The sequence below is a fragment of the Rattus norvegicus genome, chromosome 16 (assembly GCF_036323735.1).
Source record: "Rattus norvegicus strain BN/NHsdMcwi chromosome 16, GRCr8, whole genome shotgun sequence".
NCBI classification, from domain to species: Eukaryota; Metazoa; Chordata; class Mammalia; order Rodentia; family Muridae; genus Rattus; species Rattus norvegicus.
The window spans coordinates 81,243,161-81,262,667 of NC_086034.1; the positions used below are offsets into that span (position 1 = coordinate 81,243,161).

General features: G+C 46.3%; 1 protein-coding gene across 5 annotated transcripts in view; it reads right to left on the minus strand.

Moving 5' to 3' along the window:
* The window catches only part of Myom2 (myomesin 2), a 72,559-nt gene that overhangs the window by 20,694 nt on the left and 32,358 nt on the right, over positions 1-19,507 (minus strand). For all 5 annotated transcript variants that reach the window (XM_039094595.2, XM_063275476.1, XM_063275477.1 and 2 more), the window contains exons 14-23: positions 15,370-15,497; positions 14,069-14,252; positions 10,679-10,853; positions 9,072-9,193; positions 6,561-6,748; positions 4,698-4,824; positions 4,272-4,450; positions 2,749-2,863; positions 1,771-1,927; positions 1,578-1,684 (exon numbers count right to left, since the gene is read on the minus strand). In XM_039094595.2, coding sequence (XP_038950523.2) covers positions 1,578-1,684; positions 1,771-1,927; positions 2,749-2,863; positions 4,272-4,450; positions 4,698-4,824; positions 6,561-6,748; positions 9,072-9,193; positions 10,679-10,853; positions 14,069-14,252; positions 15,370-15,497 — 1,482 coding nt within the window. The remainder of the gene's footprint in view (positions 1-1,577; positions 1,685-1,770; positions 1,928-2,748; positions 2,864-4,271; positions 4,451-4,697; positions 4,825-6,560; positions 6,749-9,071; positions 9,194-10,678; positions 10,854-14,068; positions 14,253-15,369; positions 15,498-19,507) is intronic.

Sequence of the window (19,507 nt, forward strand, 5' to 3'; positions counted from 1 at the left end):
CAAAGCTCCTTTTGTGCACCGCTTAAGGAGTGGCAGGGCCAAGCCTCTGCTGTTGTTGGGCATGTCTTACTCAGTCTGTCTGAGTTTGGTAAAATTTAACCAAAAACTGAACTAGATTTGTGGAGCCATCAGCATGTCACTGATGCCCTCCTCTCAGGTGCTCATGTGCCCCACTTTTCACACAGTGTGTGGGATAATGGTGTCTCCCCAAGTTCACATGTAGGAAGATAACTCCTCTGTGGGACATATTGAGAGGTGGGAGTGAACCCACACTGTAGTCTCAGGCATGGTCCCTATTGAAACAGTGAGACCCTTGTAAAGGTAAGTTCTGCTTCCCTTGCGTGATACTTTCCCAGACAAAAAAAAAGGTAGCAAGAAAGGCCCTCAGTCAGATTTGTTAAATTTCTAAAATAATTCTGACTCAGGAGCACTCCCTATGTCTTCAGCCTTCTTCCTGATTGTGAGGGTTTGTATATCTCTGGCCCAGGGAGTGGCACTGTTAGGAGGTGTGGCCTTGTTGGAGTGGGTGTGGCCTTGTTGGAGTGGGTGTGGCCTTGTTGGAGTGGGTATGGCCTTGTTGGAGTGGGTGTGGCCTTGTTGGAGTGGGTGTAGACTTGTTGGAGTGGGTGTGGACTTGTTGGAGTGGGTGTGGACTTGTTGGAGTGGGTGTGGCCTTGTTGGAGTGGGTGTAGACTTGTTGGAGTGAGTGTGGCCTTGTTGGAGTGAGTGTGGCCTTGTTGGAGTGGGTGTGGCCTTGTTGGAGTGGGTGTAGACTTGTTGGAGTGAGTGTGGCCTTATTGGAGTGGGTGTGGCCTTTGTTGGAGTGGGTGTAGACTTGTTGGAGTGGGTGTAGACTTGTTGGAGTGAGTGTGGCCTTGTTGGAGTGGGTGTGGCCTTTGTTGGAGTGGGTGTGGCCTTGTTGGAGTGGGTGCAGACTTGTTGGAGTGGGTGTGGCTTTGTTGGAGTAGGTGTGGCCTTGTTGGAGTGGGTGTGGCCTTGTTGGAGTGGGTGTGGCCTTTGTTGGAGTGGGTGTGGCCTTGTTGGAGTGGGTGCAGACTTGTTGGAGTGGGTGTGGCTTTGTTGGAGTAGGTGTGGCCTTGTTGGAGTGGGTGTGGCCTTGTTGGAGTGGGTGTGGCCTTTGTTGGAGTGGGTGTGGCCTTGTTGGAGTGGGTGTGGACTTGTTGGAGTGGGTGTGGTCTTGTTGGAGTGGGTGTGGCCTTGTTGGAGTGGGTGTGGCCTTGTTGGAGTGGGTGTGTCACTGTGGGTATGGGCTTTAAGACCCTCATCCTAGCTGCCTAGAAGTCAGTCTTCTCTTAGCAGCCTTCAGATGAAGACTTAAAACTCTCAGCTCCTCCTGCACCACGCCTGCCTTGATGCTGCCATGCCCCCACTTTGTTGATAACGGGACTGAACCTCTGAACCTGTAAACTGGCCCCAACTAGATGTTGTCCTTAAAAGAGTTGCCTTGGTCATGGTCTCTGTTCACGACAATAAAACCCTAACTAAGACACTGATCAGTCAGTCTCTGAAAGTGGGACAAAGCTGAGAATGACAAGCCTGTGTCAGGAAGACATTACCTTCCTCATCCAAAACGAAGCTGGAAGACACACCATCCGTGTCACTTACAGATACAGAATATGTCCCTATGTCTATTTTATCTGGATTCTTGAAGTACAGCTTTGAGCTGAAAGGAAAAGGACAGGTGAGCATTATTCATTTGTTTCTGCAGAAGCCAACAGGTTCACAGCCTCTGACTTGCCAGCAACTTACTGATCACCCTCTGTGTGAACCTCGAACCGCTCCTCATCGGCGATCTCCTCATAGGCCTTGCACCAGGTGAACTGCGAGGCGTCTGTCATTTCCTGGCAGTCAAACCCAAGGTAGATGTTGCCCTCCTCATCCACACCAGCACTGATCTCCTTTGTGCCTGTAAGGGACAGGGAGGAGGGGAGAGAACACAGTGTCCCCTGGGTTCCTTTCCCAGAGAGGCCAAATGGAATCTTGTTTTATACTGGTTACATCATCAGTTTTATTTCATATCTACCCAAGGCTGACCAGAGAGGCTAGGAAGGGCAATACGTGTGTCCTCCTCAGGGAGCTGGCTGACAAGGTCGGCCACTTGTAACCTCAAGCTTCTGCTGGCTTCCTCTCCAGCACTTCAGAAACCCCTGGACTACCTCTCAGAGTAACTCCCTCACCCCCAGACCATGACCTAGACAGTCACGGTTACCCTACTCCACATCACCCTCACCTCCCTTCTTCCTTCAGTTATTCTGTGTCTGCTGGAGAATAAGGGCTACTATTTGTGTGGTACACATTGACCAAGGGGAATACCTGCCTTGGTAGCAGGCATTCAGAATCTCTTAGAAGCTAGAGATGGTGGGGGTGGGGGGAGTGTAGAAAAATGGCTCAGACATTAAAAGCATTTGCTGCTCTTATAGAGGAGTCGGTTTGATTCCCAGCACCCACACAGCAGCTGACAACTTTACTTCTTTTGTCAAACAAGTTCTGCTTTAAACATATCTGGGGGACTTACAGGAAAGGAAAAAAGGAGTTCAATGAGGGGTAAGCCAGTGATGGGGTATATAACTAAAATGCATCATATACATGCATAAACTTATCAAAGTTTTTTTAATTTAAATGCCATCTATTTAAACATGCTTCCGCACATGCATACACATACACACAGAGAGTGTGCACTCCCCTCAGTGACCTGCTGTGCTGAGCAGCTGAGAGATGGGGGCTCACCTGGCCGGGCCTCCACGAGCACAGGCTCCGATGTGTCTGACGGCTTCCCTGGTCCACTGGCATTCACTGCTCGAACTCTGAATACATAGGTCTTACCTTGATGCAGGTCACAGACCTTGAAAGAACAGAAGAAACATGTGCCAGGGCTGACAGGATCCAATCTCAACGAAGCAATGAGCAGATTGGGGTCTGTCTGCATTCATGTGCCTCTGAACACTGAAGTGCAGAATTCAATGCTATTGACAAGGTTACAGCCTGGGGATGATATTGAACACAATTCTCCAGGACCACACACTATTCGAAATGTGGTTTCTGGCTGTGGAAATCATCCTTTAGACATTCCAAAATGGAGCCGGTCTCTTCTACATGCGTACACTGCCATCCATATCATGGCTGGGCTCTAAGGCATTCATTTCCCCATCCAAAGGAGACTACACCATGAAACTGCTCTGCAGAGAGCACTGCTGCCCACTTCTCTATCAGTGAGCTTCACTGCCTGGCACAGATGCCACCTTCCTTGAAAGAAGGGTGCATAGATGTCTGTCTAACCCACAGCAAGAGACTTCTGGGTCAGGAAAGGAAAGGTGACCGCACTCTCCAGAGCATGCAGGACAGGGACTCAAAGGCACTGTCACAACTGACCCAGTGACTAGGAAAGGTAAAGGGTTAAAGCTAAATACTTGGAAAATGAGGATAAACTAATTTACATTGTGTGTGTGTGTGTGTGTGTGCACGTGCGTGTGCATGTGTGCTCCTATGGATGTGTGAGTGCAGTTGTGTGTGCATGCAAGTGCAGGTGTGTATGCACATATATGTGTATGAGCATACTGGTGTGCATGTGTGAAATGATGTGAGTGTGCACATGTGCACATGTGTAGGCACAGGCATGCATCCTACGCATATGTGTACATGGGTGAGTTCAAGTTTACATGTGTCTATATGAGCATGCACTTGAGCACAAGTATACAAGTGTGTGTGCATGTGTGCCTATGTGTGTATGTGTCATAGTGCAAGTGTATGTGTGTGTGAGTGCTGGTGTGAAATTATGTGTATGTGTATAAATGCAAGTATGTATACATGTACCTACATGCATACAAGTGCATATGTGTGAGTGCACTATGCAGGTATATGTATATGACAGTGCAATACATGTGCATGTGAGTTCGTGTGTATATTTGTGCATATGTGTGAATGCATGTGAGAGTGCAGGTGTGCATATGTGCATGTGTGGACTTCTATCTGTGTGTACACGTGTGTACACGTGTGTATACTGACAGTGGAGGCATGATGCATGTGCACACATGTGTATGAGACTGTGAAGGTGCCTATGTCTGTAAAATTTATACATACAAGTGTACATATGTGTGAGTTCAAGTGTCCACCTCCTCAAGGCGCTTTGCTGCCCTCTATTGGAGCTTCCTGCTCCTGCTCTGTATAATGGTGGTCTCCATGGTATCTAAAGAGGCTCTCCCAGAGACTTCTGGCCAGTTTGCTACAGAATCAAAAACACGACAAACCCTTACCTTTAAGTAGCGATTTGGAGTTGCTGCCTCGCTGGTGGTCTTCCACTCCCCAGAATCCTCTTCCTTAAAATCCACAAAATATCCAGAAACAGGACTGCTGCCGGAGTACACCGGGGCTTTCCACAGTATGACCAGAGATGTGTCTCGGACCTCACAGAACGTCAAGTCATAGGCGGGACCTGAAAAGTCACCGAATCTGAGCAGCAGTGGAAAACTCAGCCAAACCTAATGACCATCATCGCCACTCCAGAGACCCTGCAGCCTGAAGGGGGCACCCACCCCATCACTCCAGGGACTCCGCACCCTGGCCTGGGCTGCGCATCCCCACCATTCTAGTGATTCCCCTGCTGCTTTGGCAGGGGCTTCCCCGACACACATCACATATATCAGCCTCACATTCACACATCACTCTGCAGACTGTCTCACCAGGTTCTGGGGCTGTCCAGGCCTCACACTTGAAGTGCTCACTGGGATCCGATGGCTGCCCGATCCCAGCCAGGTTGGTAGCAGCGATTTTGAACTCATACAAGGAGCCTTCAGTCAAACCTTCCACCTGCGTGCATTTTGTTTTTAGTTAATATTAGGACTGATGGCTGCGTCACAACACACAGGGGCAAAGGAGGACTCATGATGAGTATGCGAAGAGAAATGTAAGCGGAACGGACAATGCTGGAAAATCAGAGTACTCGTTACTCCAAGAGGCCGGCTCTACACCTAGTACGTATACCACAGTCATGCGCTCAACTCCATGATGGCTCATCCTCAGTCTACCAGACTGATGTGGTCACCTCTGGACAGGTAAGGAGCTGAGCTGAGAGAGGAGGCAATGCCCACAAAGAGCAAAGGTGGTGTGAGGGGGCCAGCTTCAAGCCCTACTCAGCCTCTGCCTGGTGGAATGGAGCAAGGGGTTAGTGTGAGCCGTGACTCCAGTCTGGCTAAGTAATGGCAGGATAACCTATCAGTTGCAGTCGCTGAACCTGCCACCTGTAGTCACCACGAAATCTACTCTGAATGTTCAAATGCTTGCTGAGTGGTCATGGTTTTCAAGTGGCTGTGGCCTTCAGTCCTCACTGAGCTTTGGGGTCTCTGCCAGTCATGGGCAAGACACTAAAGAAAAGCCTTTGACTCAGCAGCTTGGTAGGATGAAAGCCATATCCAGGTCAGAATATGGATTTCCAAAGTGAGACCTTGGTGGTTAGACTGCTTTACTCCCCGGAGGATAGAGCATCTCACACAGAGTGGGAAGCCCGTTCTGCCAGGGACACAGGTCCAGTAAGGAGCCACTGGAGGCTAAGGGTGAATATTGTCACACCAAATCTGAGTTTAAGTCACAATACACCATAACCTATATGTGTGTAAATATAGTTTAAATGACACATAATTACATTATATTATTTTACATTATATAATTATATTATAAAGATAGTACGTACTATATTATATAAAAATACTATAAGAAAAAGTATATTATATAAGTATATTATAAAGATAAGGTATATTATATTATAAAGTATGTTACATCACATTATAAGGATAAATATATTATATTATAAAGATAAAATTTATCATATTATTTAATTATAATAAAAGGTAAAGTATACTATATTATATAATTACATTATAAACATGAAGCATGTTATATATGTATATATAGTATATATAAAGCATATCATAAAGCAGAAACTTCTAAGACATATTTAACTGCTAAGGACTCTTCCCAAATTCTCATTCTCCATTGTGTCTGCTCTGATCAGCCTTTATGTGTTGGGGTTGAGATGAATTCATTCATCACTCCTCAGATGAGAAGTCTACGGCTCAGAAAATTGAAATCACAGTCAAGGGCTTACATCTGCATTTGGTCCTCTGTATCTGAGTGTGATGTGCATGGGGGTGGGAGATGGGAACCATTGGGATTTCTAGGAAAGGGTGGTTATCATCTTATCAACTTATCAACAAAGAGCTGAGTGCCCTCTCCTTGGCATTTGCTGGGCTAGATCCTTCCCCAAGCGCCAGGCTCTGCTTCTAGTATGGAAAGCGTCCTTCCTGCCAACCAGGGCCGTTCATTAACCAACTATGAAATCGCTCGATTATGACACGACCTCTTTACTGCTTCTTAGATTCCCAAGATCTATGTTATTCCAAAACACCATACCCTCTTACGTCTAGGATTTTTTTAAACTACTAGTTCTTCAGGATCAAGGGGCCCCAAATCCACTGAACTCTGAAACCCTGAGCGAAGGAGTCCAGCCAAAATGCCTAGGCAGAAGCAGAGGCACAAACGAAACCAACCGTTAAGATCCTCTCTTTGACAGGCGAAGAGTTGATCTCGTGCCAGTTCTTATGATGCACTTCCCGCTTGTCCAGGTAGTAACCTATGATGGCAGAGCCGCCGCTGAACTTGGGCACTTTCCAGCCCAGGGTCATGGAGTGACCGTCACAGTTGAGAAGGGTAATCCCGTAGGGATGAGAGGGGACAGCTGCAAGAACACAGAAGCGAGACAAGTCACCAAGCGGTCGGCTCTGGAGTCACAGGAGAACAAGGCACAGGCAGCAGTCCCAAGGACACACCTTCCCCCTTAACTGTCACTGCCTGTGGTCCCTGCTTCCTTTAAAGGGCCTGACTCTTTCGTCTGCATTCGTGGCTCTTTCTAAATGCCATGGCCAATATCTTGACAATAGGACAGGAACTCGTTTAAGCCTGTTGCAGACGTGGAGACAGTAGGTGCCCCCACACCCCACCCCAACCCCAGTGCCTGAGGCTAAACAAATAGAGCCTCCAATCTGCCTGTGTGAAGAACAATCATTGTGTGGCCAGAAGGGGGCAGCACAATCCACTGTGTGTGTTCTAAGTTCAGGGATGAAAACATCTGCTCAATGTGGGTACGTAGCTCATGTTTCCCCTTTTGGCCATCATATCACCTTCCCCAACAAGCTTAGGAGTATGCCCCTGCATCCCTCTCTCTCTCTGAGGAACCTGGTTCATCATCTGTGGAGACAGAAGCCAGGAATTCCCACTGAGAGCAAACACAAGCCTCTGGCTTCCTGCGTTAGATAAGAGGCAAGTAAGGAAGAATGTGAATCCTTTTGGGGAGGGCAGAGAGGTAGAAATCAGAACCAGATGTTCTCTAGTCCTGGCTCATCTGGGAGTTAGTCCTCAGCCGAGTTCCACAGCCCTCAGACTGTCCTCGGGAGGCCCATAGTACATACAGGCCTTTAATCCCAGCATGTGGAAGGCAGAGACAGGTGGATCTCTGTGAGCTCAAGGCCAGCCTGAACTATATAGTGAGTTCTAGGTGAGCCAGGGCTACATAGAGAGATCCAGTCTCAAAAATAATGAAAAATAAATAAAGGGATCCCAGGAATAATGTTGCCAGGAGGGTGTTGCAGGATATTTGATCACACCGTGAACATGGAGATTGTATTGTTTACTGGGAAAAAAACTGTTTCTAGCTGTGGTGTGGCTCACCCTTAGCACACACCTTTAATCCCAAACACTGAAGGTAAGGTTAGTTTGCAGAAGGAAGCATCCTTGTTGAAAGTGACATCTAATTGAGTGGCAGACAAAGTGATGAATCAGAGAAGATTTGACTGAATAGGACCGGCCCAACTCTCAGGAGAAGAGAGAGGAAAGAGAGGCAACAGAGGGAGACATGCCGAGGAGAGGAGAGAGAGGGCAGTTTACCAGGATAGTTATAGAGACACGGATTGCAGAGAGAGAACAAGCCAGGCACCAGGGAAGACAGAATGAACTAGAGAGTGAGAAGGAGCCAGAAGATTCGAACAGATTGCTAAAGTGAATATGAGACCAAGCCGAGAAACTCAGGAGAAGCCAGATTGAATCAGTCAGCTCGGAGAGGTGTTTTAAGTCAGAAAAGCTGAGTTGAACCAGCCAGCCAGAGTTCAGAAAGAGCTGAAAACATCGTAGGACTAGAGTACACTATATGGAGGCTAGAAGCGTCCAGGGTGAGGCCTAGGACAGTACAGGAAGGCAAGAAGCCTCGAAGATGATAATTATATCAGGAGAATAAAAGTCACTTTTGCAGGAGGAAAACCCTAACTTCTAGAAATGTGATAAAATTATCTGGAGTTCAAAATAAAAGCCTGACCATATCTCTTGAGAATAAAAAGATAATGTTATAATGGAATATGCAGCTGTGGCATTCGTATTTTAAAGTGTCGCTCCTGCTTCTGTTCAGGAACAGAGTGAGCTCGACAAAAAAGCTACAACAGCACCTGTCATAGATCACCTCGTCTAGGGACAGCAACAAGGTCCTGGCACCGCTCAAAGGGCAGAGACTCAGGATCTCTGGAGCAAGCTGGATCACCAAGCTAGCCCTGTCTGCAAGCTCTGGCTTCAGTGAGGAAACTCTGCCCCCAAAATAAAATGGACGACATCTCGGGCCTCCACATTCTCATGCACTTGTAGATGCACAAGCGCACATGCGCATGCACGCGCGCACACACACACACACACACACACACACACACACACCCCACAGACATGTACAGAAAAACTGGATCAAAATAATAGACATTTTAAATATTCATAGATAGGGCCAGGAAGTGCCACGAAAGCCACATGTGTTTGGTCCGAGCAAATATTTTCAAGGAGGACATGTGGAGTACAGACATTATTGTGATGTCTTCCGTATTTAATTGGCATGGTGTTGCCATACTCCCATTGTTAACAAGCCCCACCCCCACCTCTGCCACCTTTGTTTAGATTTCGGTGTGGCAAGTGTCTATCCATGCAGAAATCATAGCCTTAAACAGAGACAGGAGAGCCCGTGAGCTACGTACTGAGGGCTGCCTGGACCTTGATGACCTCTGACTCCTGGGAGTTCTCGCTGGTCCCCACGGCATTCACAGCCTTAACCCGGAAGATGTACTGCTCACCGGTGGTTAAGCCGTGTACCACGAACCTGAGGAACAGGATCAAGAGTCACACAGCACAAGCCCCAGCTTCCTGCTTCCTACAACTGAAATAGGTGTAATTGGGGGTTCATCACAACATTTCTCACTTGGTCTAAAGACAAGGTTACTTTTCCAGTAAACTATACACATCCACCCTTGTTTTCAGTGTCATAATTGAATTCGATAGAGTAAGAAAGTAAGCCAACAATATTGATCATACTGCACTTGGTGTGAGAGTCTGAGATCCTTCCTGCCTAAGGTCTTACATCCGGAGCCTCTCTAGACTGAAGCTCTGCTGCGCCATCTGTCTCCTGACACCCAGGAGGTCTGTGTATCGCAACTGGATGCAGGGCAGGTATTCTGCAGCGGGTAGAGGCTAGGATCTCAAATCCACACAGGCTGAGCGCTGGCTTTGACACCGGCCAGACCATATGTCCCTTGTCATGTTCCTTGACACCTACAAGGCCGTGTTTTCTCTCCTGGGGAGCAGGGATGCCCAGTCCTCACAGAGCTGCCATGAGCGTCACGTGGAAAACAACAGATAAGCCTTGGCCCACCTGCCTTGCGGACCGCAGCTTCTGTTCAGGGAGCATCAGCAGCTGTTACAACTCTACAGTCAATACAATGTATCAATGTCGTGCAAACCCCTCCCTGACGATGCCCCGGGTCTCTTCCTCTGATGCATCTTTCTCCAGTTGCTGACAGTGTATACGGATTGACTCTCTAGCTGTTATTTGTTTATACGATTGCATTTTAAAATTATGCCTTTTTAAAAGGGTCGTTTTTGAGTAAAGATGGTAGAGGTGCCGCTGATGGCCTCCATAGCAGCCACCGTGACACAGGCCAGTGGAACATGTGTTGTAGGAAGTGCAAACCCAGACAACCTATGTGTCCTGGGCAAAAAAAACAAACAAACAAACAAAAACAAAAACAAAAACAAAAACGTAAATACTCTGGCTTCCCACTGCAGAAGACACGGGTCTCCCTTGCACTGCTCAACCAGGGTCAGCATTCCCTATCCCAAGCCTGTCCGGGGCTAAAGGACAAATCTGCCCTTATGTGAGCAAAGTAGGATTTACCCTGCAGTGTGGCAAGTACTGAGGTGTCTCTCTGACCCCACATAAATCAAATTTAAATGATAGTTATTGTTATATATTATGTACATATTTTATTGTGACATTGCATACTATACATTTATATGATGACGATGATGATGATGATGATGATGATGATGATGATAATAATAATAATAATAATAATAGAAAAAGGTTGTTTTTATCGATAGACAAGTTTTCTCAATGATGTGACCTACCCAGGCCAAGTCAGTACTTTGGAATGTCATACCCCAACAAGTGACTAAACAAAGGGAAGATATCTAAAGGGGAGGGACTGTTGGCATTCTACTGTGGTCGCTCAAGCTCCAGGAGACCCACTGTGTCCAGTGCCGTGCCTCTGTGACAGAAGGTTGGTTGCTGGGTGATGGAGGAAGTCACCTGTTATATCCAATGGGTTTATGGTTACATGGTTCCCACATGTTTGTTCCCGCCACACAGCAGTCCACATAGTAGCCCAGCAGGTCTTCTTCATGCTTTGGTCTGTCCCACTGGACCACGACAGATGTCTTTGTATTCCTGGAAGCAAGCACCCGGCCAGGTGCAGAGGGAACCACTGAAGGAGAAATCAGAGGGTGGGAGACAAGACAAGAGTGTGAGCCATTCTGGAGAGCTACCTTGTCCCCAGGGAGTAAACGCCAGGTTTAATATTCTACAAGGGAGTGAGTTCTAGGTGGAGTTGTGGGACTTGGGCATCTTTCCGGATCACCTGACTGCCAGGAAAGGAATTACCACTGGGAAATCATCAATTTCATAGGGCTGACAGAGGTTCTAGTGCATGAAGGCTTTGCTCGAGGGCCATGTTTGAAATAAGACAACTGGTAATCTCTTCTGGGGACTCTACAAGAGTACTCAGTTGAATCACAGTGTGACCATCTTATCATCTCCCCAGACCCCATAGGCTGTGGTCAAAGATCCTCTCTGGTATCACCAACCATTCCAGAGCCAACTACCTCAGTATATGCTGTCTTAGTTAGGGATCTTATTGCCGCGATGAAACACCGTGACCAAAAAAAGGCAAGTTGGGGAGGAAAGAGTTTATGTGTTTTATATTTCCACATACTTCTTTTTATCATCCATGGACGTAAGAATGGGAACTCTAACAGGGAAATAACCTGAGGCAAGAGCTGATACAGTGGCCATAGAGAGGTGCTTCTTGCTGGCTTGCTTCCCTTGGCTTGCTCAGCCTGCTTTCCTGTAGAACCCAGGACCACCAGCACATGGATGGTGCCACCCATAATGGACTGGGCCCTCCCCATCAATCACTAACTAAAAAACTGGCCTGCAGCTGGTTCTCATAGTCGTGTTTTTTTCAGTTGAGGCTCCCTCCTTTCGAATAACTCTACTTGGTGTGCCAAGTTTACGTAAGACCAGCCAACACACATGTCCTGTGGTTGTTAATTATTGTCGCTTCATACATGTGTCATTAAGTAAAGAAAAAAGTGTCATAAAATAAATACAGAAGAATAAAGGCCTCTCCTCAGAGACTACAGATGTGTGTACCTGTGGTCCTGGATTTGAGTTCTAAGTGCCTGGGAGAAAATGGGTGACAACCCAAAGAGGATCTAAAGGTAGTCTGGGCCTTCATCTACAACACCAGCTCATTGTCATCCCCAGCTTTCTTAAGACCTTGGACAAAGGCTCTTGGTCCCATATTGAACTTGAGTTGGAAGAGGCAAGTTGGGTCTCAACATGGTGATCCCAAGGAACCAGAACAGCCGAGGAAGCTGATAATTGGTGTCCTGAGCTTTGAAACCACAGACGACAGCTTAAGAGAACATTTTGAGAAATGGGGCACACTTACAGACAGGATGGTAACAAGAGATCCCAAACAAATGTTCTGTGGCTTTTGTTTTGTGACCTACTCTTGTGTTGAAGAGGTGGATGCAGAGTGTGCCCAGCCACACAAGGTTGATGGACGTGTGGTGGAACCAGAGAGAGATGTTTCTAGAGAGGATTCTGTAAAGCCTGGGGCCCATTGAAAGGTGAAGAAAATTTTTGCTGGTGATATTATAGAAGATACAAAGAAGATGTGAAAAGTATAATCTGAGAGACTACTTTGAAAAGTACAGCAAGAGTGAAACCATAGAAGTTATGAAAGACCAGCAGAGTGGGAAAAAGAGAGGACTTGCTTTTGTAACTTTTGATGACCATGATAGAGTTGATAAAATTGTTGTTCAGAAATACAGCACTATTAACAGGCATAAGTGTGAGGTGAAAGGGGCCCTTTCTAAACAAGAGATGCAGTCTGCTCCATCACAGAGAGGTCATGGAGGTAGATCTGGTAACTTTATGGGACATGGAGGAAACTTTGGAGGTGGCGGAGGAAACTTTGGTCAAGGAGGAAACTTTGGTGGAAGAGGGGGCTATGGTGGTGGAGGCAGAGGCAGCAGAGGCAGTTATGGAGGTGATCATGGTGGATATCATGGGTTTGGAGGTGATGGGGGCAGCTACAGTGGTGGTCCTGTTACAGTAGTAGAGGAGGATATGGAGGTGGGGGACCAGGATATGGAAACCAAGATGGCGGATGTGATGGTGGAGGAGGAGGATTTGATGGTTACAATGAAGGAGGGGATTTTGGTGGAGGTAACTATGGTGGTGGGAACTATAATGACTTTGGAATTATAGTGGACAGCAACAATCAACATATGGACTCATGAAGGGGGACAGTTTTGGTGGAAGAAGCTCAGGCAGTCCCTGTGGTGGTGGCTATGGATCTGGAGGTGGAAGTGGTGGCTATGGTAGCAGAAGGTTTTTAAAATTAAACAGAAATGGGCTACAGCTCTTAGCAGGAGAGAGAGCAAGGAGTTGTCAGGAAAGCTGCAGGTTACTTTGAGACAGTCATCCCATATGCATGAGAGGAACTGTAAAATCTGCCACAGAAGGAACGATGATCCATAGTCAGAAAAGTCACTGCAGCTTAAACAAGAAGTCCTTCTTGTTCAGGACGCTCACAGCCACAGTTTGCAAAGAGTGCAGCTGTTGATAGATGCAATGTAGTGACAATAAGATGTACATTCCTGAGGTCTTTTACCTGTTGTCGCTTTGTATTTTTTCTTTTCATTACGTCAGGTACACTGCCCTGGAAATTGTGGTAGTGACACCAGGAATTAAAACTTAAGGAATTTTCAACTTTTTCAAAAAAAAAAAAAAAAAAAAGATGTGGTACAAAGGAGAGAGAGAGAGAGGCTAGAAGTGCCCTGGTGCTCAGAATGAGAATGTCCACCCCCAGGTTCATCCCGTGCAAAGGCTTTTAGGGTTCAGGAGGCCTGGTGAGAGGGCTATGCTTTGGGGTGGACTGCAATTTCAAGTTCCTGTGACCTGTAAATGAAACTTTCTGAGTGTGGTCTTCAAACCAGATGAGCAAGAAACTGCCATATGTATAGGGTTGGCCATGGGCTGAACCTACATTTTGACCCTTCACTGTGTTACTGTGTGTGGTGGTATCGTGCATCTAATCCCAGCACTCAGGAGACTCAGGACAATTACTATCAGTTTAAAGCTAGGCAGGGCTACCTACATAGTGAGACTCATCTCAATGAACATACTAACAGACCACTTGTTGGTTTTTTGATAAGAAGAGAGGCCTTTGGGGAAATGCTGAGTGCTGACCACAACTTGGAACAGCCCTTCATCCCTTCTAAATGCACTTCTGACCGTGTACAAGGTCACGCACGTGGCATTCCAGCATCTTCATTCTCTCACTGAAGTGGTGCCGGCGATGCCGTATTTTCAGCCTGTTATGGAGTCTGGTTATATGTCATAACTTACCAATCATGTCCTGAGCCTGAATAGGTGGTGTTATCTCTGATGGGTCACTCAGGCCATGCTTATTGGCTGACAAAACCCGGAACACATAGGACTTCCCTTCCGCCAAGTCAAAGACAGCATACCGAGGAGATCTCACTGCTGTCTGGGCATTGACCCTCTGCCAGCTGCCACTCCCAACTGCCGACTGCAGGGGGAACAGGACAGGAGGTCAGGGTCTCATAATGGTGAGTGAGAAGGTAATTAAAGAAACTTTTCAGTACCTCTCAATGAGTCATAATTCAGTTAGAAATTTGCCATTCTTCAGCTACTCATGGTGGTGGCGTGACATGACCTATGCTTTCCCAAGGGCCTAGGTAATGAAATGGTGAGTTCGCATTGTCTAGACCATGGAGCTAGTTCATTGAGTAAAGGCCTTTGGGGAATTATATCATCTTGTTAAACTTGGTGTCCAAGTTCATAAAAACTAAGAGAGAATATGTGTTATAAGGTAGAATGCTATATCTTACAAAGTCCAGTGTGACTCTGTGTGTGTGTGTGCATGTGCGTGTGCGTGTGTGTGTGTGTGTATGTGCCTGTGTGTATATTTGTATGCATATAGTACATGTATGTGTGTGTTTATGTGTGTGTGTGTGTGCTTGGCTATGTGTATATTTGTGTGCAAATGTGTACATGCATGCACGTGTATGTGTGTGTGTATGTGTGTATGCATGCCTGTGTGTATTTTTGTATGTGTATATGTGTGTGTGTGTGTGCTTGGCTGTGTATATTTGTGTGTGAGTGTGTGCATGCATGTGTTTGTGTGCATGTATGTATGTGTGTGTGTACTGGGCTGTAATGTCCAATGCATTTGTCTTTAGATATATCCAGGTGAAGCCTCAAACTGGTCAAACCTACAGTTCCCTCTACAAGATCTCTACCCAGTGGCCGCATGACTTGCATGCAAACACTGAGCCTCGATCTGGGTTTCTCGGAAAACCTGTCATCCTTGGGAGAACTGGAAGGCAGTGCAGGTGTGCAGACTCTAATCCTCCCTAAACCATGAGGACATCAGAACCAAACAGCTGAGCGACAGCACTGTAACACAGGTGACAAAGCTCAGGTCCTACAAGTCCCCATGCCAGAGCAGGTCCCTGTGGGAGACCTGCCCCCAAGCAGGTCTCACCTCTGCTCTCCACTTAACCTCCTCTTACACAACAGGGATCAGACTCTATGGGGACCAATGGACCCACAGCCCCTAAGTAAAGGACAGAAATCAAGGTAGCTGCCCGAGAGCTGCCTTCTTGGGAGCTTGGCCTGAATACCTTCTCAATGAAGTACATTAAGGGCTCCTTGCCACGGGGAGAAGGAGGATCCCAGCTGAGGACAACGTAGTTTCTGCTGACCTCTGAAGCCTGGACATTGGTGGGAGGTCCTGGAATCTGAACATCACCTGTTTAAAAAAAATGAATGGAGTGAGTGCTGTGTGGGAACACTTAGCCATTCTCCAGCACAGTCCATGGCACAAAAGAATGTTCTGGTGTGCCGGAGGGATGGCTAAGTAAATTATGAGCAGTGACTGTTCTTCCAGAGGCCTGGATTTGCTTGGCTTCTAGCTCTCATTTGGTGGATATCACTCCTGTTTCAGGGGACCAAGTGTACCTCATCTGACCTCCAAGTGTATCACCCACACACATGGTACATATACACATATGCAGGCAAAATACTCATAGTGGGTTTTTTTTTTTTCCTTAAAGCCTACCCTGGTATGACCTGCTACAGTTGGCCATTTCCATGCAAACAGACCCCAGGATTCTTTTGACAAGTTCAAAGCAAAACTACTCCATTAAAGAAGATCGCTTCATTTTTATTTCTGATAGAGAAAAAAAAACAATAATTAACAAAACAACGGTTCCTAAACGTCTCATCCCAGAGTCTTTTAGATTTTCTACAGGACGGAGAAAAGGGTTCTTCTAGAAGTTATCACCCAAACCAGGATCTTGCCTCTGCAAAGGCAGCAGGCAACATTGCCACAGAGCCTACACAGGCCACACCTTGCTGATGTCTCCATACTGAGTACTGAAGTCTTGCCTTAGTTCCTAAGGCATGTTGCTCTTTCCTCCCTGCAAAGGTCCACAAACATTTGTGAGCACTGTAATCTGTGCCTGTTTATTTAAACTTCAGCAGAGATGGTGATAAGCCCTTCGCAAATAACTGTCAAGGGATATTTATGATCAAAGACATCTGGTATACCCACGTCCCCTCTCACCTAGCTATCTTTTTAAATACACGTGAGGTGGTAAAAAAGAAATTGTGTTTGAATTCATGAGAGACTTTCACAGGGACAGAGGTTTTGCCAAACCCAAGTTCCCTTTAATTGTTATACAAACGATTAGGAGTTTCAGTTAGATTAGCACATGATTAAAATGGTTTGAACAGTCCCCTGGACATCTCTCCACCCTTTGCAATATTTAGTTGCTCCCTTGGGACTCAGCTCCAGGCGGCAAGTTAAGCAGCCACATGGAAACAGCACAAAACAAGATTGAGTTTCACTGTGCGAGTCCCTTCACAGAGCACAGCTTGCTCTAGAGGGTTCAGCCTAGTCTGGAAGCATACCGGTTCATGGGTCAAATTTCACCAAGGAGTCAGCATGTCTACAGGAAAGTGGGCAGTCAGAGGGTGGCTGAAGGAATGGGGAGCAGCCCAGGTCCCCACTAGTTGTATAATGACCAAAAGAATCCAAACAAGGACACCAGTGAAAAGCGCAAAAAGAATTCTGCCAAGCTCCCTGAACCAAATCACTCCTGGTGGAGCAAACCAAAGGACATATCATATATGGTTCCCACCATCCTGGAGCAGACAGGCACTGCAAAACAAATGTCACACTTCAGAGCTGAGATCTACTGTATAGTTTTGGGTGCACAGCCTCTAGGAGTAAAGAAAGTGAACGAGGAACACACATTTTTGGAAGCCAAGACAAGAAGTAAAAATCCAACCTTTGCAAGTGGAGAACTCCCAGTGAGGATGAAATTCTTGACTCATTAAGACTTTCTACACAACTTTGGGGCAAGCAAGCAGCAGATCTGCACAGACCCTAGCCACTGACACAAGAAAACAGGTTGGGAATGGCCTAAGAACCACAAATGTACTGAAGAGACCCACAGAAACAAACCTAGGGTGAGGGGAGAGGTCTGTAGAGATAAAGGGAAAAGGAAATGACCAAATATATCTCCCTGTGCCTTTTGCTATGGAGCTGAGTATAGCTGGTTAATTACAAACGCCCTTGGCCTCTGCTCACTTCCTACCAGCTCTCTTGGGCCTTGACCTAGTTAGGCCATGGTTAGGCTAGATGGAGATGTGAGTACATGTATCACTGTGCTATGTACTCCTGTATACCTAAATACTTCTCAGACTAAAATTATTTTGATAACAAAAACACAGCATTGTATAATACATATATGTGTTATTTTTATCTTGTTATTACTTAAAATGTTTCCATATCCATCAAACCTTTTTCCCCTCGGAATAAACACTCCCCAGTTACAATCTAGAATGCTAAATGGGAACCCAGACCACATCTAATTCATAGTCATTGAAAGGTTGAGCTATGGTTTAAGCGGGGGGGGCTTCTGAGTTGTAATCCTGTTTTTTTCCATCTCTCAACTCAAGGAAGCCATCATCACCCCAGAAGAAGTTTCCTTAAGTTGCTGAAACCTGAAGTTGATTGGGAGTTTGTAGGGCCCTCAAGAGTCCAGAAGTCAAGAGGATGAGAAACCAAGGCCAAAGGCTACAATTTCCAGAATAAAGGATCAGCTGGATATGCAGGGGACAAGTTTTCTGTCCTGAGTTAGTTCACAGGATCTTGAATATATGGAGTCAGTAGAATGAAGTCAGTCTTGCAGAGGTAGCAGGATCAAGATGTGTGCGCACAAGCCTGGTGTCCTGAGTTCAATCCCCAGAAACCACATGCTCTAATTTTATTTCTGTAACTATGATAAAAATCTTCTAACCAAAAGCACTGATTACTCAGCTCGTAGATTACAGCCCATCAATGAAAGATGTTGGGGAGAGAACTCAAGGAAGAACTTGGAGAGACTCTGGAAGAATTGTACTTACTGACTCATTGAAGTTCTTGCTTAGCTAGCTAACTCTCTTTGATACCCAGAATCACCTATATAAGGAATGGTGCTGCCCACAGTGGGCTGGCTCCTCCTACATCAATTAACAACCAAGACAATCCTTCACAGACACATCCACAAGCCAGTCTTATCTGGGCAACACCTCAGTTGATATTTTGTCAAGTGACCCTGGACTGCCTCAAGTTGACAGTTAAAGCTACTGAGGATGCCACATAAAGGCGGAAAGAGAGAACTAGCCCTGCAAAGTCATCCTCTGGCCTCCACAATCATACAAACAGCAACAATAGCAAACCAGAGCTAGGAAGGAAGGGAGGCAGTTAGTGTCAGAGCTGTGATGAGTGTGTGTGAAGCACTGGTGTGATTCCTCAGCACTGTGTGGATGGGGGAGAAGGAGGAAAAGAGGAAGGACTGTTAGATTCTATGACAAAGGATAGAAAAAAGAAAGAGCTTGCTAGTAGCAAACGTTTGAACTCAGACATGACATGCTTGAAAACACTATGGAATTTCCTTAAAGATTAGTTAAGGCAAATATTCACATTTAAACAGCCAAAGTAAACAGGCTGTCCAGGTTAGTTCTCAAGTGTTCCCTTGACACAGTCAAAATCACCCGAGAAGAGATTAAAGAGCTTCAACCACACTTGAAGAACTGCCTTCATCAGATTGACCTGTAGGCATGTCTATGGGACATTGTCTTGATTGCTAGTTGATGCAGAAGGGCCCCAGCCCACTGTGGGCGGTACTATCCCTAGGCTGTACCTTGATCTTGGAATGTATGAAAAAGCTATCAAACTATGAGCTAAGAAGGAGGAAGCAAAGGGCATTTAGGTATTCCCTAGTCTCCCTCTCCCCCACCCCACACCTCCTTTCCAGTCAAGAAGCCATGAGCTAGTACACAGAGTTCCTCTACAGTTTCTGCTTCAGTTCCTACCCTGACATCCCGCAATGGCAGACTGTGTAAGAAGTATAAGACAAAGTAAACCTTTTCCTCTCCAAGTTGCTTTTGGTTTAGGGTGTTCGTTTGTTTGTTTTCCATTGAAACAGAATAAAACTAGAATGCAAACTTACTCTCCAACCCTCTCCCCCTACACCAGAACCTTAATTCACAGCCAGCGTGACTGCAGACCATTGGAAATGCTCTTCTGTGCAAACAAAGCCTCACACCGGGGTTATCAGCCCCATGAGGCTGAATACCAGCCTATACCAAGTGTCCCACCTTCTCTATGTTGGGATCTTATCCTCCACCTTCTGAGATCAGCAGCATGAACAGATTCCAGCCCTGCAAATGCGCTCATAGCAACCATGAGTAAGGGTAGAGTCAGCTGGA